The sequence below is a fragment of the Podarcis gaigeae genome, assembly GCF_964106915.1.
Source record: "Podarcis gaigeae genome assembly, chromosome: 3".
Classification (NCBI taxonomy): Eukaryota; Metazoa; Chordata; class Lepidosauria; order Squamata; family Lacertidae; genus Podarcis; species Podarcis gaigeae.
Window position 1 is genome coordinate 54,049,965 of NC_139680.1, and position 20,501 is coordinate 54,070,465.

Genomic DNA, 20,501 nt, shown 5'->3' on the forward strand with positions numbered 1-20,501 from the left:
ATTTGATGCATTATCTTGTTTATAATTTAAAATAGTTCTAAGCCTCTTTTGAAGATGTGTTGCAAGATAGTACATTTCCTTTGGTAAACTACCTTTATCAATGCCAGCTGGAAGTCTTCTGCTTGTAGATCTTTCCTGGAGGAAGCATAAAAATTAAGAGCGGCTTTTGTCTAGGAAATACTTCCCACGTGACATTTTTGATTATGCATTTAGGGTGTACCTTAAACTGTGAATTTGACAGACACATATATACTTAAATAAACCTAGATAAATCTCTGCAAAATGGACCTAACTTCCATAGTTTTATACCAATTGACAGTCTGCACACATGCTTCCATGATTTCCCTCTTTTGTCTTAAAACAGAAAATTCACCAAACTGCCCACCCCTGCCTCCTATTTGTTTGGTATGTTTTGACTCAGAAAACAGTTGCAACCAAATTTTGTGATGCTTTGCTTTTGAAGCAACATCCTACAGTACAAAGGTGAAATACATCTGTCAGGGGCTCAGGAGCAGAGGCACAGGGGAGAGAGGAAATGGAGAGCGAAGGGGAAGAATCTGAGGGCAGCGTAGGGGAGTATGACAGTGGCCCGAGAGATTCCATGAGCTTCTCCAGCGAATCAGAAGATTCCCAGAAGGGGGCGCCGATGGCCAGGGCAAGGGGGGTCCCAGGGGGGACGCACCAGAAGCAAGGGGCCAGCGGGGACTCCCAAAGCAGCAGCGGGAGATCAGGACCAGCTCCCCCACCAGAGCATAGTGGGGGGGAAGAGTCCCATGTATCAGGGCCAGCGTCTCCTCCAGCAGGGAGAGATGAGTCAGGGCTGACCACGCCTCTATCAGAGAGTGAGGGAACGGAGGGGAAGTCAGGTCCAGCTAGGCCCCCCGAAGGGGGAAGCAGTGACAGGAGCAGTGTAACGGTCAGGAGGAAGGTTGCCGGCTGGGCGCGCGCGCCAAGTTCGAATGTACAGGCGCGCGGGACAGCAGAAAACCCGGATTGGGAACCAGGTCCTAAAGCCCACCGGAGGCAGGGGGAAGACTCAGGGGACTCAGCATCAGAAGAGTCTAGAAAGGGCAAGACCCCAGCGGACAGGCGGACCCAGAGGAGGAAAGAGCAGAGGAAGAGGTGGAGCAAGGCTAGAGTCTTAAACTGGTGTCTGGGGGGGAGGAGATTCAGACGGAGCTTCAGCGGTCTAGAGTTGAGACGTAGAGCTGCGCGCCGCGGCTTTGAAATCGAAACTGAACTTCAATAAAGACTTTTGTATATAACAATGAACTGGCGTTGGTCCTTTGTGAGCTGGGACCTCGGGCAGCTCTGACAACATCTTTATTGCTTCTGGCTCTCCGCCACTGACATGCGGCTCCTAGAAAGTTTCCCAGAAGGGAATGCAGCTCTCAAGCTGAAAGAAGTTTCCCACCCCTGGTTTCCCACCTCAGTGAAGAGGAGGCCTAGGTAACTTAGGACACCCTGAAAGTCCTGTGAAATCTCAAATTTCAGGAACAATTGATCAGTCCAGTAATCTGTTTGGGACTGGAAAACATCATGTGCTACTTATTGGCACAAGACACCTGCCTAAGCAATACCTGCTTGGAATGACTCCGGGATATTTATTGGAACAGAATGAAAAAAAATCTAAATTAGAATATCTTGCTGAAGTTCAATAAATGTTTGAGCAAGAAGTCTTAAGTACATGCAGAATTCTTGCTTCTCAGTTGCACAGATGAGGCTCACCCCGCACCCTCCACAAGAAATCAAATGCTGGATTTCTTTTGGTTATCTGTCAGTTAAGCCTTCTTGCAGATGAAATATTTTCCAGGCTTTCAGTTCCTGGTACTGCATTGAGAAGGTGCCAGCATTCTACTTCATTTGATGTTATAGGTTTTCTCTTTAAAATGTCATGCATTATACATCGACTTTTCTAGCTGGGTTTTCTTTCCCATTGTGCTAGAATAGCATTATGGCCCACGTTCTGCCATTGGCACTTGTAATAAGCAGTGATTTAGTCTCTGAATTGATTTTTGAAGGACAGCTTTTGCAGAGAGAAGGTGCAGGATTTTTTCTGCTCCAAGTGATGACTTGAAATAGCCTCGCAATGCAAGCCTAGTCTCTGGACAAGCCTCAGTAATTAATTACATATTTATGTGCTCCATGCAGCTACTTACAGGAACAAAATGTTAACATATGTTTTGGCATTTTTTTCTACTCTACTACCAAATATGTCAGCTCAGTTTTGCCTTATCGGCCTTTAAGATGCCCAGGGCTTTTCTTTCAGCTGGAACTCAGTTCACGCACCTCTAAGGTGGGCGCCATTGCCATTCTAAGAGAACGAGGCAGGTGTTCATGGTGAGTTCCACCACCTCTTTTTCTAGAAAAATAGCACTGGTTTGGACTGAAGGTTTATCTCTGCAGTCTAGTCTAAACTGAAGATCCACTTTGTTGATTTTGTCTTGTCACCAGTTGAAAGAAATTTGATGGTTTTCTTCTTTCCCCTGCAATGTATAGAAGTAAATCAGGCTTTTGTTTTTAATAACACAGCAGCTGAAGTCCAGCATATGGACTTATTTTTATGTTGCTTTAGAGAAAGGTAGTTAGTTGCATCAACCTTGTGAGGTAGGTTAGGCAGAGAGAGGGGAGGCGGAATGAGAATGTGAGTGAGTACAAATTACATAGATGAATGCCCACATTATTAGCCCACTCGTATGGACTGACAGCTGCTTTCTCCATGGTTTGATCTCACGTATCTGTCATCTGTATGTGAAGTAAGTGACCACATGGGTGGAGCTAGTCACATGGCTCATTCCCAGGTCACTGAGACCCTTCTCCATGGCCAGGTCCCTCCTGAGTGAGGATAGGTTAAAACAAACAAACAACCCACGTGATCAGTAAAATAAAACCCCCACATGTGATCATATGGTTGCAACATTCACACAAAGCCAGCAGTCATGGGGAAAGCAATTCAAACCCTCCTCAAATGGTTTGTGAACCCGTATTATGGGTACTGCATCTGAATGATCTGCTTGGCATGTTTGTTTTATGTTGTCCTTGCAGCTCTAAAACTGTTTCATGTGATTTCAGGGCAAGAATGCAAAGTCTATCACTCCAACCATGTGAAAATCTAAAGAGACATATTTATTTATTTATTTGATGTCAGTTGCTTCCCATAAGTATCTCGGAAGAGATTTCACAGTTAAAAGGTGAACAATAAAAAGAATTCCATATGTAAAACCAATTCTATATATAAAAACAATATACACTTATACACAAAAGCAGGCAGGGACTGGATGTTATGAGTAGTTACAGGAATATGTGATTTCAGTCGTACCTAATGCAAATATGATTATCTGCTTGCTACTATGTCTATTGACAAAATAATTCTTTCAGCATAGCTTAAATTGCAATTCAGATAGCTCATCGGCTTTCTATTTCATGGTGGGTCAGGCTATTGTGCATCCATCCCATGCTCTGTAATTGTGAAATGTCTGAACAATGAAGATTACAGCATCCCTAGTGATCACATTTGCATCAGACAGCAACCAGTATGCAGGTACTAACACGTTATTGAGTAGTTCTTTCTCTGCATTCTTTCCCCACATTCCCTCTTTGGCAAAAACATATTGGCACCTTCACTCATTATTTCTGAAATCGGAAATATGAGCATATGTCTGTTGATGAAGTTTGTGTGTGATAATGTCGTCCACAAAAAGCAAAGCAATATGTTTGCCACTTAGAAGAGAAAAATAAATATGACTGATGGAGTGCTCCCTTCTTCCATAGCACTTGCCATTTTCACAGTAGGAGTTCTTATGTATTTATGCATTTATTTATATCTGATAGGATTCAGTCTCGCAGAGTGAAGATGATCGCTCGTGGATGCATTTAGAAAAAAAAATGTTGCAGACCATTTTCGATATTCTTGGCCTCCAAAGGTGTAATTTCAAACAAGAGCTCAGATTGGAAGCTGTTGTGGGTTTCTGAGCCCTGTATTGTAGTGAATGCCTGGAGTCAGAGAGAGAATAGACAGTTCCGAGATCTGTCACATTAGACAAGAAGACCAGAGGGGAAATTGCCAATTAGAAGAGGTGAGGGTAGCATGGATGATAAATCCCTCTCCGGACGAAATCTTAATCCTTCTTGCAACTGCTGCTACTGTACCTCAGGGCCAGTCATTGACAAGTGGCAGCTGTGGGGGGTCAGGGGGGCAAGAGCTTCACACAGTTTGCTTGCGGCCAGCACTAATGAGCTGCCCAAATGTGGCGACAGAAGATAGTAATTGGAGTGGGGGCAAATCAATGGCAGAGAAGCAGCTCAGCTGTTTCTTGTTTAATTCCAGCTGGAGTTTGCTGACCAGCACTTTGCTTTGATAGTGGAAGAAACCAGCTCATTCTCCACAGTGTGTCCTATTGATCCCAAAGCTGCTTCCCCCACCCACAAAAGGATGTCAGTGTATGAATGCATGCACCATGCATTTTGCAGTGTACATTTTAGTTATTCGTTTATTAGATTTCTATTCCACCTTTCCTCCAAGGATCTCAAATTCCCACTCTCTCCATTTTATTGTCCTTTCACCCTGTGTGCTGAAGTGTGTCTCTCCCCCATGCTTTCTGTGTGCTTTCCTTTCTCCCTACTGTTCCACCCAGGCCCTGTATGTATTTGTCTGCTCCCTTTTTTCAGTGCTGTGTGCGAAAAGGGGGGGGGGGGAATGGAATTTGATAATTAATGGGGCCGTTGTTTGTAACATCCTTGCACAGATGCAATGGTTGAATTTTGCTAAACCCAGTGATCCCTGGCTGTAAACTAGAACTGTCCTCTACTAGGATGGCCTTTGACTGCTTAGAATGCTTAGTTTCCTAACAACCACAATGCACAAGTGTTGTTGGTTTGACTTTCCCTGTAGGCTGTGGTTGGGATCACCCACTTTTACCACTTGCAGTTCTGTTCTGAATGCATTTGTAATAGTTCCAGTCTTCTGTTTGTATCTCACTTGTAGTTTGCCTTGTGTGAGAAATCAGGTCCTGCCTCCAGAGCCTATCCAGTAATGCACCTCCTTTTGTGTGTGAGAGGATAAGAGGGCATATAAAATAATCTGAGGCAATGTTGGAAACAATCTTGGTCATGGACATATGTTTTATGAATTGCTTTGAACCAGGGACTTAAGACTCTGCTGAGTTTATGGAGCCTAAAGGATGAGACGGTGGCGAGACTTTTTACTAGGAATAGGTTGATTGCATCCAGTTTCAGTCTCGCTTGCACTCAATCATAGATCTGTTCCATGCCATCCTGTAGCATCACATTGCTTCCAATTCCATCCTGTTGTTTGACATTCCTTTCCTGTTCCATTCCATTGTATTATTATTATTATTAATTTGTGTTATTGTATGCATTTTTCTTCGCTGTTTCTGTAAAACACAAACTCTCTGATGCAGTCACCAGTGAAATTTGTATTTCATATGCATATATATATATATAACACATTTTTGTACAGTGAAAATGCATTGCAAATTCTGAAGAAGTATATAATCCAGTTGGGTGCTGCATTCCCATACACAGGCAAGTTCAAGAGCACCAGATCCAGTTGGCCTGCTGTGGAAAGGAGACCTTACAAATTCTTACTTTTTTGCCCTCATCCCTACCTTGTCTGACAAAGAGGTAGCACTGTCCATAGAGATGGAGTAGGAAATCATTTCAGTTCACATTCAAATTTGCACTTCCCCACCAAATAGGGAAACCAAAAACAGAGCCATCCTTCAAAATTCACGCTTATCCAAATTTTGTGATGCAGTTATCCAGTGTCTATAAAAATGCATTTACTAAGGGGAAGGTAGGCATAAAAATCAATGTATTTGTGAAACTAACCTACAAAACTACAATGCATAAGTAGAAATTGCTTGCAAAAATGTGCAATACACAATTTTGTATGCAAAACTGCACACAAAAACGTGTTAATTTATACTGCAAATTGCCCTGTGATCCTTGGAAGAAGGGGAGCATATAAAATAGATAAAATAAATAAATTGCAGACTGATGTAGAAATGTGGAGAACTGAATATAAGATTGGGGGCGGATATGAAAAACTTACGGGAACCGAAATTGACAGATTTGCCCATCCCTGTCAGAGGCTTTAAGATGCTGACTGCACTGACCCCTTGTGGCGGGGAGGAAGATGGCAGTATAAATAATTAAAACAAGTGTGGGTGGGTCTTCTAGAAACTCATAGGGGGAGAGTGCAGAGAGGAAGGTGTTATTTTGCTCCACATGCTCTCTGTCCCCTTTCTCTCCCTCCGCCCCTCATCATAGGAGTGTATTCTGGGCTTGCAAGATGAATCATACAGATATCTTAATCAACTGTTTCCCACTCTCCATGTCTGCATGGCAAATGGTATTATGATAGTAATAATAAATAAAAGAATAGCAGGGCTCTGCAGTTCTGCTCTACATGACAAGTGGTCCATCAGTGTCCGGCAGATGGGATAAAACCTCAGCCTTCTCCCCAGTCATGGAGCTGGGGAGAAGGCAGGGGTAATTTTTTTGTTTGTGCTGCACTTGGGATGTGCTCAGAGCAGATGAGACCCCCGTCTTTCAGAGGAGTGAGAAACAATGTCCAAGCAACCACAAACCTTTGGCAGTGGCTTATGACAGCCAAAATTTCTGGATCTTAATTTATAACGTTGTAACAATTAGGATCACTTTCACCTTTCTTGTGGGGTTAGGACAGGCATAGAGACACACCCTTTGTAAATTCAATAACTGACTGCCGCCCCAATCCATCTACGTCTGAACATGTGGGATCCAGAATTTACTTACGTGGAAGGGACACACATTTTAGCAGACTCCCTTTATTCCCATATTTAAATTCCCGAGTTGGAAAACCACTTAATCAACTCCAGAGTTCAAATCCAAGCCTTTTCTTAATATTTCAAGATAAAGCAGCGTGAGAGAAAGCAGAATTGCATCAAAAGGAAAATGAACAGCCGTTTCCAAGTAGTTCTAGCTGGATATTAGCCCTCTTCAGGCATTCAGACAATATGTTGTGAGATGGGGCTCTAGAGCAAGCATGCTAGCTCCACTCCCCGTTGTCATTCTTGTCACCTCCTCAAGTTGGAGGGTGGCTGTCAGAAGTGGGGAGCCTCCTGTGCTCAAGCAGATGTGCATTTAAGATTTCCCAGCTTTCTAAAACATGAACAGAGCCTCAGTGAGTACAGGGTAATAAATGGTTATTATCTCCCATTTCTGGAGAATGATGGGAGTGATGATGAGGGCTGAGCTAGCACCGTCATTCTGGCATCCATCCCTGCATGTTTACTAAACTCCATGTCAGACCACATGAAAAAGGCTACTGTTTGTAAAGAACATTCAGTAACTTAACAGACAGATTATATTTAGCTGATGTTCATCCAGGATGAGACTCAACTTGAAGGAGAGCAATAGCAGTTTCCCAAGAAAATGAAGATAAAGGCATGCTCAAACTCTTAATTCTTATACTGCTTTCCAAGGACCAACAATGGGTAACGGAAGGAAGTGATCAGCTGGTAAACATTATGGGGTGTATCAGGATGACAATACTTATCATGTCTCAGGGAGGTGGCTTTGTGAAATGTGAAGCTGATAAGATAATCTCTTTTTAGTACAGTGGTACCTCGGGTTACAGACGCTTTAGGTTACAGACTCCGCTAACCCAGAAATAGTACCTCGGGTTAAGAACTTGGCTTCAGGATGAGAACAGAAATTGTGCGACAGCGGCAGCGGGAGGCCCCATTAGCTAAAGTGATACCTCTTAACAGTTTCAGGTTAAGAATGGACCTCCAGAACGAATTAAGTTCTTAACCTGAGGTGCCACTGTATTTCGGGGAGAAGGATGTTTGGGACGTGCCTTCCTCACTCTTCTATGATAAGTAGGGAGCTTCTGGGTAAAGATGGTTTTTTTAAAAGGGACAGAAGTGTTGAGGGTTTTGGTGTTCATTACAAGTGTTGTCAGTGGACACGGCCCAGGAAACTTTCCTTCCCTCCTATTTCCCCAAACTGCCAGAAGCTGAATTCTAAAGGTCCTGGTAGCATTGATCTGCCTTTGAGTGGGCAATGAGACACCTGTTCCCCGCCCCCTGTCCCCATCTCAGTGCTCATTATAGGACTATTATGCATAGAAGCTAGATATGTGCCTTCCTTCCTCCCTCCCCAGTCTGTTTCTTACACTTAATAGCTGATCTGCACAAAGGAAAAGGTCACTTGCATGGGGTTACAATGGTCAGCCAGATTGCTGTATAACAGCTTGGCTCTGTTAAGTAACCAGACATGAACACTATTAATAAGATAAAAAGCAGCCACAAGGCCTTTAGAATAGCTTTATACACAGCATTATGCACAGACCTAATCAATACAATAGCAGCTCTATTGCTTTAAATGAGCTGTTTTTTAATGGCTAGACAGAACAGCCATTCCACTACGTAAAACAATCATATCACCCTTGTTTTAATCGTATTAAATTTAGCTATTGAAGAGGAGGACTGTATTAGGCAGGACAGGCAGTGACATATGGTGGAAAGAGCTTAATATAATTTGCCGGTTCTCTTTCTCCATAATGCTTAATTGAAAAGCAAATAGACCTGACCAGCCTTTTATTTTTGCATAGCTAGGGTGCGTTCCACATCTTACTGACATTAATGGGGAAATAATCCATTATTTTTCATGGTTACAGATTGCACTATTCTATATATATATATAAGTATTTCTTTGCAAAAAAAAAATGCATCAAAAGAGGTGAACAAATGAACAAGTATTTCTTGCTATCCCTGAAGAGAATAAATAGAAAAACAATGTTTCCATAAATGTTTAGAAATGTATGTTGAATTATGTTAATGGACATGTTGTGTCTTATACCCTGCAGTTAAGTTACACGTTAAAAAACCCCAGCAGTCTTTAATGTAAAATTATATTTTGAAAAATCAACTCTAGGATATTTGCAAGTAGTTTGGTATTGCCTCTGTATGTTAGATTTATACCCTAATATTTTGTGGTGGGGAGGTTATTAGGAAAGATTCCAAGGCTGTTATTTACTGGAGCAAACATATAAAGTAGGAGTCATCAGTGCAGTGCTCCTGAGTACCAGAGTGCCCACCAGCACCTCTATGGTACCCACAAACGGTCTCTGTAAATGTCAGTAAATGTTAAATATTTGATACAAGTAATTCTGTAAGATGAACAGAAGATGTTTATATGGAGTACCCCCTCTCTCACACACACAGCCAAAGACAAAACTTCTATGTTATACCACGAGCTTACATGAGATCATTATATTTTTCTTCTCTTCGGTTCACATGTAATAATGCAGTGTTTTTCATGCAGCGTTTATGCACTTCTCTTGTTTATATCTCTTGGGGCTCTGGGATGAGAAGCTGGACGTTTCTTTTAAATATGAAATTGCCGTACTTCTAAACTGAAAACATAATTTCCCACGTAATGTGACCGTTCCAGAAAAATGACAGTTTGCTTATTGTACTTTATATGCTTGGTTTTGTAACTTTAAAGGCTTTAAAAAACCCTCAAGATGTACAGATGTAAGACAGTTCTTACGCCATGCCTATTAGTAGCTTCTGTTAACTTTTTCCTCATATATTAAGAAATGTGCTGTGAGGGACGCTTGAGGCTATTTTTGTTTGTTTGTTATTTTTCCACAGAGTAGCCTAAGTGTGCCTTTTTAAATCAATGCTCTTATTTTAAATGCAGAAGGTGCTTCCAGCCCAGAGCTCCTCCATTAGTAGTTCTCTTCTCCCTTGTGTTTCCGGGGACTGCTTCAGCCCTCACGTCCTTGGCATATCCTGTGCCATTTTTGTTATTCATAATGGTGCTTCCATTCACTCTACGGTGGTTCCAACTATACTTTTATTCTGTCAAAAGCTGACACTGTTTCATGAAGTCTGATGGCGTAGGGCTCAAGTGTGAGGGAAGGGAGCTGGCTTTGCTCTGCTATAAATTATTTCTCCCTCCCCATAGAAATGAAAATTCCAGCTTTATCTCTGAGAATTTTAACCTGAGCTCTTAGATAAGCACTGGTATATGTTCTCTTATGCTGAGCAAAGGTATTAATATCGTTGTTATAATAATTATTGGTATAGGTTTACCCAACTAAGTTTTATTTAGTGTAGACTCATGGAACTTCATGGAGCTAAGTTAGTTGTGCTTATTAATTTCAATGGATTTACTCCTGAGTAGGACTAACATTGGACACAACCTTATGTATGTTGGAATTTTAATGATCAAACATATCACAAGCTTATTTCAGTTATTTTTTACAACCACTGCATAAAATAGGCAGTATTATTATCTTAAAGCAAAGGCCTGAGAGACAGTTTGCTGACGATCAATTGGTTAAAAATTGAATTGGGCACTACCCAGCTAATAGCTCCTGTTCTTAACCACTGGGCTATTTTAACTCTTAGCTTTTACTCTTGGAAATCTCAAGTGTTAGGAAAAGAGTTCTGACAGAAACAGTTTTTAACTTAGCTACTGAATGGGGGAACAGTTGCCAACACACACAGAGAGAGCCTATCTCCTGTTGACATCTCTAACTATGGTCCTTATTCTACAGTGTTGGGTCCAAAGCTCTTTTTTGGGGACTGCTAAGTCACTGCCAGATGACCTGTTATCCCACAGTATCCAGTACATTTCCTCATCATTTTCCGTACAACAAAAGTCCACTTTTTTAGAACCAAGTTTGTTGGGCAAGAGTAACAATCTGCTCTGCACCCACCCACCCACCCACCCACCCACTCACACAAACCACTTTCTAAGGCCCAGACTGTGAACACAGGAAGACCACTTGCTAGAGTTATAATGTTGGAGGGTTGGTTTTGAGGAAGGAAACAATAATTTTTTCCCCCTGCTTATACAGCCTTTTGTCCAGTTAACTTGGTGTGCATCTATAGAATCATAGAACTGTAGAGCTGGAAGGGACTAGGAGTCATTTAGTCCAAGCCCCTGCAATGCAGAAATCATAGCTAGAGAATTCCTGACAGATAGCCATCCAACCTCAGTTTAGGAACCTCCAGTGAAGGAGAGCCCACCACTATTTTAGATAGTCCATTCTAGTGTCGAATAGCTCTTACAGTACTATCAGAACAGTTATTCCTACAGTTCAGTCAGAATCTCTTATCTTGAAATTTTATCTGTGGCTCATATCCAACAGTGCACTAGCAGCATTCCACTTTCACCACAGGACTTCAGTTTCCTCTCCTCCCCCACTTGTTCGCCACAATCTGCACCAGATGACCTCCCAACTCTCCAGAGCTGATTCTGAGAGTACCTGGAAGGGGTGGCTGGAAGGGACAGGAGAGGGAAAGGAATTTATGTTGTGCACACCATAGTGTGTTGCATGAGCAGAGCTGCAGGGTTGGATACAGCCGATTCTGTGTGTATGTAAGTGTATGTGTGGAGAGAGAAATAGATAAACTGAGCAGGGGGTGAATAGACTCAAGATAATGTCTTTCATGGACGCAGGTGGCGCTGTGGGTTAAAGCCTCAGCACCTAGGACTTGCCGATCGAAAGGTCGGCGGTTCGAATCCCTGCGGCGGGGTGCGCTCCCGCTGCTCGGTCCCAGCGCCTGCCAACCTAGCAGTTCGAAAGCACCTCCGGGTGCAAGTAGATAAATAGGGACCGCTTACCAGCGGGAAGGTAAACGGCGTTTCCATGTGCGGCTCTGGCTCGTCAGAGCAGCGATGTCACGCTGGCCACGTGACCCGGAAGTGTCTCCGGACAGCGCTGGCCCCTGGCCTCTTGAGTGAGATGGGCGCACAACCCCAGAGTCTGTCAAGACTGGCCCGTATGGGCAGGGGTACCTTTACCTTTACCTTTAATGTCTTTCATGGTAACGCTCCACTTGCTGGCTTCATTTTTTGCCTATATACAAAACTACCTTTATTCTTGTCTACGACTATATTCTTGGACCACCTACTTCTAACTCTCCATACACCCATGCTCACACAGTGCTGTTATCCAACTTTGTGATATTAACCCTAAAATTATGCTTCTAGAACTATTCCTTTTATTTTATTTTTGCACACCCCTGAGTCCTCACTGAAGCAGCAAGAAGAATAACATTGTGGGTGGTAGCATTTGTTTAAATAACTGACAGCCATTCTGCTACTGAAATTGTCAGAATCTTTTTAATGGCAACAATACTGATAAAGTGGTGCTGTTATTAAGAAGCAGACATTTTCTGCCAAGGTCGCTGACCCCCATTTGCAAGTGCTCATTGACTTCAGTTGAGGCCCAGTCCTAAAAGCCTCGTTAGCACCCAGCAGATTCAATCACAACATTGTTGGGTTAAGAAGAGACTGGCAGGGTCTTGAATTTTGCCCCTGAGCCATTTGAACACATTTCTTCTAAGGTAAGTATTTCTGTCTGTTTCCTTCTGTTTTAACTCTCTTATGTTTTGAGAAGCAGCCTGTATTTGTAGTCATATGCACCTCAATGCTTTGTTTTAAAGTTGTTCTCTTTCTTTCTCTCTCTCTCTCTCTCTCTCTCTCTCTCTCTCTCTCTCTCTTTCTTTCTTCCTCCCCACTGCCCTTACAGCTCCTAGATTGTTTTGTGATTCCAGTTGTGATATTATTATCTTGGTTCTTCCTGCTGGTTCGGTACAAGGCAGTGCACTTCATTGGCATTGTGGTCTGCATTCTGGGGATGGGCTGCATGGCAGGAGCCGATGTCCTTGTTGGAAGGCAGCAAGGGGCAGGTAAGGATCTGCATACATGTTTCCATGCAGGAAAGAAATGCTGTGCCTGGAATGTTCTCCAGCAATCAGAGAAGTTCAGAAACAAGATTTCCTTGTAGCCTCAAAACGAGTTTGGGAAGGGGATTTTGTAAAGGGAGATCCAACACAAACTGCATCTGTTTTTATTTCAGTTCATCTGCTTGTCTGATACATGTGCCCTTGCATGTGCAGGGAAAAGAATCCAGGCCAAATGGCACATGAGACTCTTAAAATAATGTACACTGGTACCTTGGTTTACGAACTTAATCCGTTCCGGAAGTCCGTTCTTAAACCGAAACCATTCTTAAACCAAGGTGTGTTTTCCCTAATGAGGCCTCCCGCCACCGGTGCCTTTCCACCGTTCTTAGACTGAGGTAAAGTTCGCAAACTGGGACACTACTTCCAGATTTGAGGAGTTTGTAAACTGAATCGTTCTTAAACAGGACTGTTCTTAAACCACTGTATTAAGGTCCCAACAAAGCCCTTAATTGCCATAATGCTATATAGAGGCAGGATGACCTTTTGAAAGGTCATGTGTAGCATGTGACTGCCATGTACAGCTTCTGTATACTGGTCTGCACATGTGCTAGTGGTCATTTTAACTGTACAATCTGTATACAGTGCATGTCAGGGCTTTCCTGCAACTTTGCAAGGAGTAAGTTGTGCTTAACTAATTTGGCAGGAAATCAGGAGGAATCTCTTTTTTAACAGATTGGTGTGTGTGTGAATTTGGGGAAACTTGAAGACAAAGATTACTGTAAAGTCTCAATGCTTAAAACACAAACAGCTCCCTCAAACCACTATTTAACACGCAACAAAAGCAAACACTGTACTATTGTTGCGTGACTCCAGCACGTACATAAAGGTAGAGTAAAGTCCTGTGGGAAAGTGCTAGTTTTGTGTCATTTTGGGCTGCCTGCAGGAGATTGATTTTTGATTGCTACCCCATATTTTAAAAACCACTCAAACTTTCCCACCCACCCTTCTTCCCAGTAGATAGCAGTGATCCCCCCCAAAATACCATTTTCTAAACAACATGGGATGAGGTGTAGGGGACTGCTGAAAGTGGGGGAAATTGCTCAAAGCTGAGCCAAGATTTGCCTGAGTTTGGGCAATTCCCCCTTCCCTTAGCTCCCCATCCCATATTGTTCAGAAGGTCCTCTAGAGAGATTTTTCAAAGGGCCAAGGCCAGGTGTAGAGAACAGGTGGGATGGATATTTCCTTCTGTGAACTTCTTTCTATCCACTTACCTTTGAATTCACGACATTGCATTGAAGATTTTGCAAAAGCTTTGCCTTTAGTGTCTCCTTGGAGGTAACTGTCCTGCATGTGCAATGAACATGCAGAGATAAATTTACCCTCAAAGGAAAGGTGCAAAAGTCTTTCCAAAAGTGTAAAGAGATTTGATGAAGGAGAGCTCTGATAGCAGATTTTGATCTGCTTTTTCATATATATATATATATTCTCTTTGTGCTCCTAGGAGAAAATAAACTTATAGGGGACCTTCTAGTACTAGGTGGAGCCACTCTCTACGGCATCTCCAATGTTTGTGAAGAGTACATCGTACGGAACCTGAGTCGGGTGGAGTTTCTAGGCATGATTGGACTCTTTGGTTCCTTCTTCAGTGGAATTCAACTGTAAGTAAGGAAAAGCAGCTGCCTGCTTCTATTGAAAAAAACCCAGAAAGTTCCATACCTATGTTCCAAGATGCTCACAACAGCAGTCCTATGACATCATTTTAGCTGAGGGAGACTGAGTTTTCCAAAATGTGTTTCATGGCTCGTGTGTGGGGAGCTAATCCTGCATCTCACTGGTTTCAGTCTGACATTCTAATCACAACACCACACTAGTGCTCAGTGTGTGCCTTATTCTTCTGCTGGTTTTGGTTTGGTTTGTTTTTTTTTAAATGAAAATCCATCTCTGGAAGCTGTGATGGAGAGCTGAAGACTGGACGAAGGCTGTGCTTCACCCTTCCCCATTTGGTTGTTTTTCAAAATCATCTCCCAGCTGTGTCCTCCTTGATGGAAAATACATAGGCAACCAAGAATGACATCTAGCTTGGCTAGAGTAAAGAATAATTAACTAAAGAATTAACTAATAAAGAATAAAGAATACCTAACTAATATTATTAAATGCATGCATTGTGACTTTCAAAGCCTTTCAGAATATTAGGGACCTTACTGGTGTTTTGTTTAACATTTTGGACCACCAAACACAAGCTTCCTTGTTATTGACACATTTGGAACACCAATCCTTTTATTTTCTAAGGTTGGGCAGGTTTTGTGCTCTTTATTACCACTGTGTCTCTTGAGCCTCTGCTTGGTCAGTGTTAATATTTCAACTTAATGGATGTCAGTCATGTTCTAAATCAGCACTCTGCAAAACCTGCACTGGCCCACAGGCAGCAATACTGTGCTTGGACAGCCCCAAAGGGCACGTCATGCTCTGCTTTCCCTGTCAAGCTAAAGAAATAATATTTTCTGCAGAAAATAAAATAGGATCCGAGCTTTGGAAAGTAAAGTGCCCAAAGGGGCAATCCCTGTAGCCTTGGAACTGATGTAGGCTGTGTGCACACCACACCTTTAAAGCGCAATTGAAGCACATTTTCCCCCTCACAGAATCCTGGCCACTGTAGTTTCTCCTTCACAGAGTTACAAGTCCCAGCAAACTACAGTGCCCAGAATTTTTTATGGGGGGAAGTGTGCCTCCAATGTGTCTTATAGTGTGTACACAGCTCAGACAGGCTGAAAAGGCAATGTGCTTTAGTCATTAGTGAACTTTGCCACTTAAGAGTCAGACAGGAGGGGAGCATCATAGAATGCTACTTCATATTAAGAAAAACTCACTCCTCAAGGAAAGCTGGCTACTGTGTATCAGCAATTACCAGTCTTTTCCTGGCATAAATACCTCCTGTGCTCAATGGCAAGGATTTCTGAGGATGCATGCACAATGACAGCTTTAAAAGTTTGACTGACAAGGGAATTTATCATTAAAATGTACAAGTCATCACTGAATTATGTTGCTAAATTAGTTGCCATTCTGATTATTTTCACTTCCAGGAAAGATTAGAATCAAATGGAATCTGGTCTGGGCATTGTCTTGAGACAATTCTACATGTTAATAACAGATTGGGGGAAAATAGATATTTTATGCAAAAACTAGTGTGAGGAAGATGAATTTTATTGGCAAATCCAAAGGATTTCATTGCCTCCAGCTTAATCTTTTTTCTTGGTAGCTTCATCCTGAGAAGCAGGATAAAAATTATGCTGTATTTGTTGCTGATGTATTGTTAATCTAATGCTTTACATAAAATGATGAGATTATCCTGCATATATAAATATGTATGAGACATACATCTGTTTGTCTCTTTTCTACCAGCATCTGTAGGAAAACGATACGGATTTTTGGTGCTGAACTGAATTAACCCAGCAAGGATAGTATGAAACTTGGGTTCAAAACATAACATTTAATGTATCTTCCACATCCACAGCACCATATGCATATGTTTTAATGCCAGATAGCACAGTATGAAAGGGGAAATGATGCCGTGGGGCCACCTTCTCCTTTTTACAACAGATTATCCTCTTAGCTTGGCCAGTACTTTGAAACAATTTGCTCCAGACATTTGCTACCACCAAGAATTCTTCTTCTACTAAGCTCTCCTGCTTTAAAACCTATTTAGTGCTCAGCTCTTGCTGGGTCCTTCTCACACCTCTCTATACATAATGCTTCTCTTCTACTTTTGACCAATTTCACCCCGTCTATTTTTTCAAGACGGCAACAGTTTTTTAGATCACTTATCGTCAAATGCAAATGCACATACAAAAACAGAGCCACAAAATGCACATTGCAATATATTCCCCCCACCCAAGCACTACACATGTGAGCTGTCTGCTTTCTTTGTTCCCAAAATAAGCCACAGGCTCAGTCCTTCACCCAGGAACTTGGGTGCCATTCTGCCTCTGTGTGATGTTAATGCTACTTTATTTATTATTATTATTATTATTATTATTATTATTATTATTATTATTATTATTATTATTTGAATTTATATACTGCCCTATACTCATGGGTCTTAGGGCAATGGAGACGCCCAGTTTTCAGGGCTAGCTTACTTGCATGGAAATACCCACTGTTGGTAAATTAGGCAAATTAGGCAGTAACAATGGAGATATGCAGAAATTGCCTATTATCTTCTAAAACATCTGATTGTCAAGCCTTTAGAAACACAATTTAATCCTATTCATGTTGGCTAGAAAGAAGTTGCCACTGAGTTCCCTGGAACTTAGTCCCAAGCAAGTCTCCCTGATAGAAGGACTTATGATCAACTTTACATTAGTGTTAATGAACTTATCAAAATATGGTGTACACTGAGAAATCTTGACCGCATCTCAGCTTCATCAGTTCTGATGAACCCTTGCATTATGCTATGTCTCTTCCATGGTATTCATTCCTGTGTGGTCAGTCAGTTCTTGCCTGTGATTTATTTGGATTTTTATTGGCTACAGAGGAGCTTAAAAGAGAATATAATGCACACAAATGCATCATTAATATTTTATTTGCTAGCTCCAAAAAATATTAATACACTGAATAGTTGCCGGTATATCATACAGTGTGGATATGCAGCTTTAGGCAGATAACCCATTTTCATTAAAGCAGCTCTCATTGGTGTGTTAGTGACTCTTATTACTGTGCCATTTACCTTTCAAACTGAGAGATGTGCAGGGATAAAGACAGAGCTGACTAAACAGACCTGACAGCATTTAACCTGTGCAGGAGTTCTCCCAAATCTATTTCTAAACCTCAGTTATTTGTCTTCATTTCGGGAGCTAATTGGAAATAATGTGAGTTCCCATCATGAAATTTTACCTTTACTTTTCTTCTTCTTCTTTTTCAGTGCCATAATGGAACACAAGGAGTTGTTAAAAGTTCCCTGGGATTGGCAAATAGGTAAGAGCGCAACTTATCGCTTTAGTGGTTGCTGTTGAAAAAAAGAACCGATGTTTTGGATGTGTGCTTGCGTTGTTGAACAGGCAGCGTTTGTAACATCCTGCCCAAGACTGGAAACAAGATGCCTAGTAACATTCTCTTCACAGGGAGTAGTGTTTGGGTTGAGCAAGCACTGTAGGGCTTGGAAACATGGACTCTTTTCCATTTGAGCTGTGAAATGGCCAAAGGGCAATTTAATGCCCCTCGCCACCACTGAATAGCAACAGAAACTTTAGAAGAGTTTTCTCCTTTGCACTTCACCTGCTCGCTCCTGCCAGTCAGTTCAACGGAAGGGAGTGACTGAGGTGCACAGAATATTCTGAAGCCTGTTTACACTTTCATGCTGGGAAGATGAGGGCTGAGCCCTAGGCCAGTGTTTCCAGCTAGCTCAAGAGAAAGTGACTGCATTGCATAACCAGAGGGGGGGGGATTCCTTGGGTTCGCCAGGCCAGTCCCATGGACTACTGGCTCCCTGGATCTACAGTTTCTCCTCTAATCCACCTATTACTGCATGATGGCCCATTAGAGCCAGTGTGGTGTAGTGCTTAGTGTGTCATAATAGGAACTGGAAGACTACTAAGCCATGAAGCTCACTGGGGGACCTTGGGCCAGACCCTGTCTCTCAGCCTAACCTATCTCACAGGCTATTGCAAGGATAAAATAAAAGGAAAGAAATTGAAACAAGGTGATAATTTGCTGGTTAAAGTTTTATAAACCAGGAACGCAGGAACGAGAGATGTGAGGAAGTCCAAAAAGCGAAGAAAATATGGTTATTATCTAATTGATTCGGTTGTGGTATGCTTTTTTTTTTTTTTTAATAATATTTATTAAGATTTTCAGAAATACAGAAAGAAAAGATTAGAGTACATTCAAAGCCTTATGTGATGGGATAGTGAGCTGCTTGTGCGTAAAAGCTTGATCCCTCTGGGGTTTGGCTGGTCATCCAAACCGAGGCACTAACGGAGCCCCCAAAGCATGACTCCGTCAGTCGCTGGTAGAATCTGACAGTGGGCGTCTACGGAATTTACGCCAACATAAAAGCTGTTTGACGGACATGCGCCTTCGTGACTCTCTGCGTGACAGTTTCCGGCGAAGGGTGGGAGTTCCTAATGGGGGTCTTGTTACCTCTTCGCTATTCTCACTAGAAGTATCCCAGAGCCTCCCCTCCGCTGTGACTTCTGCACTCCCCCTGCTGGTTCCTTCCTCTGCTGCAGATTCTCTCCTATTCTCCTGGAGCCTGTCCACCACCTGTCCCTCCGATGGCAGTTCCCTGACATCCACCTCCCCCCCAGGGCCCCCTTCACCCCCTCCCGCCTCCTCTCCCACTGGCGGTGAGGGCGGAAAGCCCCTGAAGGAACTCTCCTCGTCGTCCGAGGATTCAAACACTTCTAGCCACGGCGTACCGTCTCTCTCCCCGTCTTCCTCTTCTTCGTCGGAGTCGGCTTCCTCACCCACCCCTGACTCTGGGAACCCTTCAAACTCTCCTTCCTCATCGGTGGTCCCAAAGTGTTCCCTTCTAAATCGTGCCACGGGTTGCGGTTTTCTTGGGAAACGCTGATGAAATGTTTCTATTAAGACCTCGTCATTGACTACCTCTGCTGGTACCCAAGTGTTTTCCGACTCTACTTCCCCCTCCCATTCTACCAGATATTCCACCTGATTCCCCTTCCACCTGGAATCAATGATTCCTGCCACGTTCATGTCGCGCTCTCTCTCTTCTATCATGGGCGTTTGGGTGGCCTCTCTCTCACGCTCCCCCCACTCACGTCCCTCTCGGTACGGCGACAGTAATGACCTGTGAAATACTGGGTGTAATTTCATGTGACTGGGCAGCCTGAGTTTGAATGCTACTGGGTTGACCTGCTGTATGACCTCAAAGGGTCCCAATCTTTTGGGTCTCAATTTCTTACTCCCGCCCTTGAACGGTAGTCCTTGGGTGGATAACCACACCCGGTCTCCCACCCTTATAGTTTCACCTTCCCTCCTATTTCTGTCTGCTTGCTTCTTATATTCTTCCTTGGCTTTCTCTAAGTTAAGTTGAAGCTGACGGTGGATCGCTTCCATCTCTTCAAAAAAATATTCCGCCGCCGGCACGCTCCACCTCTCCCCTCCCTCTCCTGGGAATGCCCGGGGGTGACACCCATAATTTGCCAGAAAGGGACTCATCCCTGTGGACACGTTCTCCGCGTTGTTGTAGGCAAATTCTGCTAGAGGTAACTTATCCACCCAATCATTTTCTCTGTCTTTTACATAACACCTCAGGTATTGTTGTAAAATCCCATTTGCCCTTTCCGCTTGCCCATTTGTTTCTGGGTGCCGGGCAGTTGAGAAATTGAGTTCTACGTGCAGTAAGCTCATAAGTTTCCTCCAGAACCTGGAAGTAAATTGTTTCCCTCTGTCGCTCAAAACCCTCAAGGGGGCGCCATGCAACCTAAAAATATGTTCTACAAACAACTTGGCGGTTTCCTCCGCTGTGACCGCATGTGAACAAGCTATAAAATGACACATCTTGGTTAATAGATCTACCACCACCATGACAGCTGTTTTGCCTTTGGATTTTGGCAGGTCCGTCATAAAATCTATGGATACTGCCTCCCATGGCCTTTCTGGCGTGGGTAAGGGTTGTAATAGCCCCGCTGGCGCCACCCTCTCTCCTTTCGCTCGCTGGCACCTGTCGCAACCCCTGACATATTCCCGTACGTCCTCCCTCACCTTGGGCCACCAAAACTCCCTGGTAACCAACCACATGGTTTTGTGCTGTCCAAAATGTCCCGC

General features: G+C 43.0%; 1 protein-coding gene across 1 annotated transcript in view; it reads left to right on the plus strand.

Moving 5' to 3' along the window:
• Nucleotides 1-20,501, plus strand: part of SLC35F1 (solute carrier family 35 member F1) — a 196,331-nt gene that overhangs the window by 150,467 nt on the left and 25,363 nt on the right. The window contains exons 4-6 of the mRNA XM_083731422.1: nt 12,560-12,719; nt 14,218-14,374; nt 17,635-17,687. Coding sequence (XP_083587548.1) covers nt 12,560-12,719; nt 14,218-14,374; nt 17,635-17,687 — 370 coding nt within the window. The remainder of the gene's footprint in view (nt 1-12,559; nt 12,720-14,217; nt 14,375-17,634; nt 17,688-20,501) is intronic.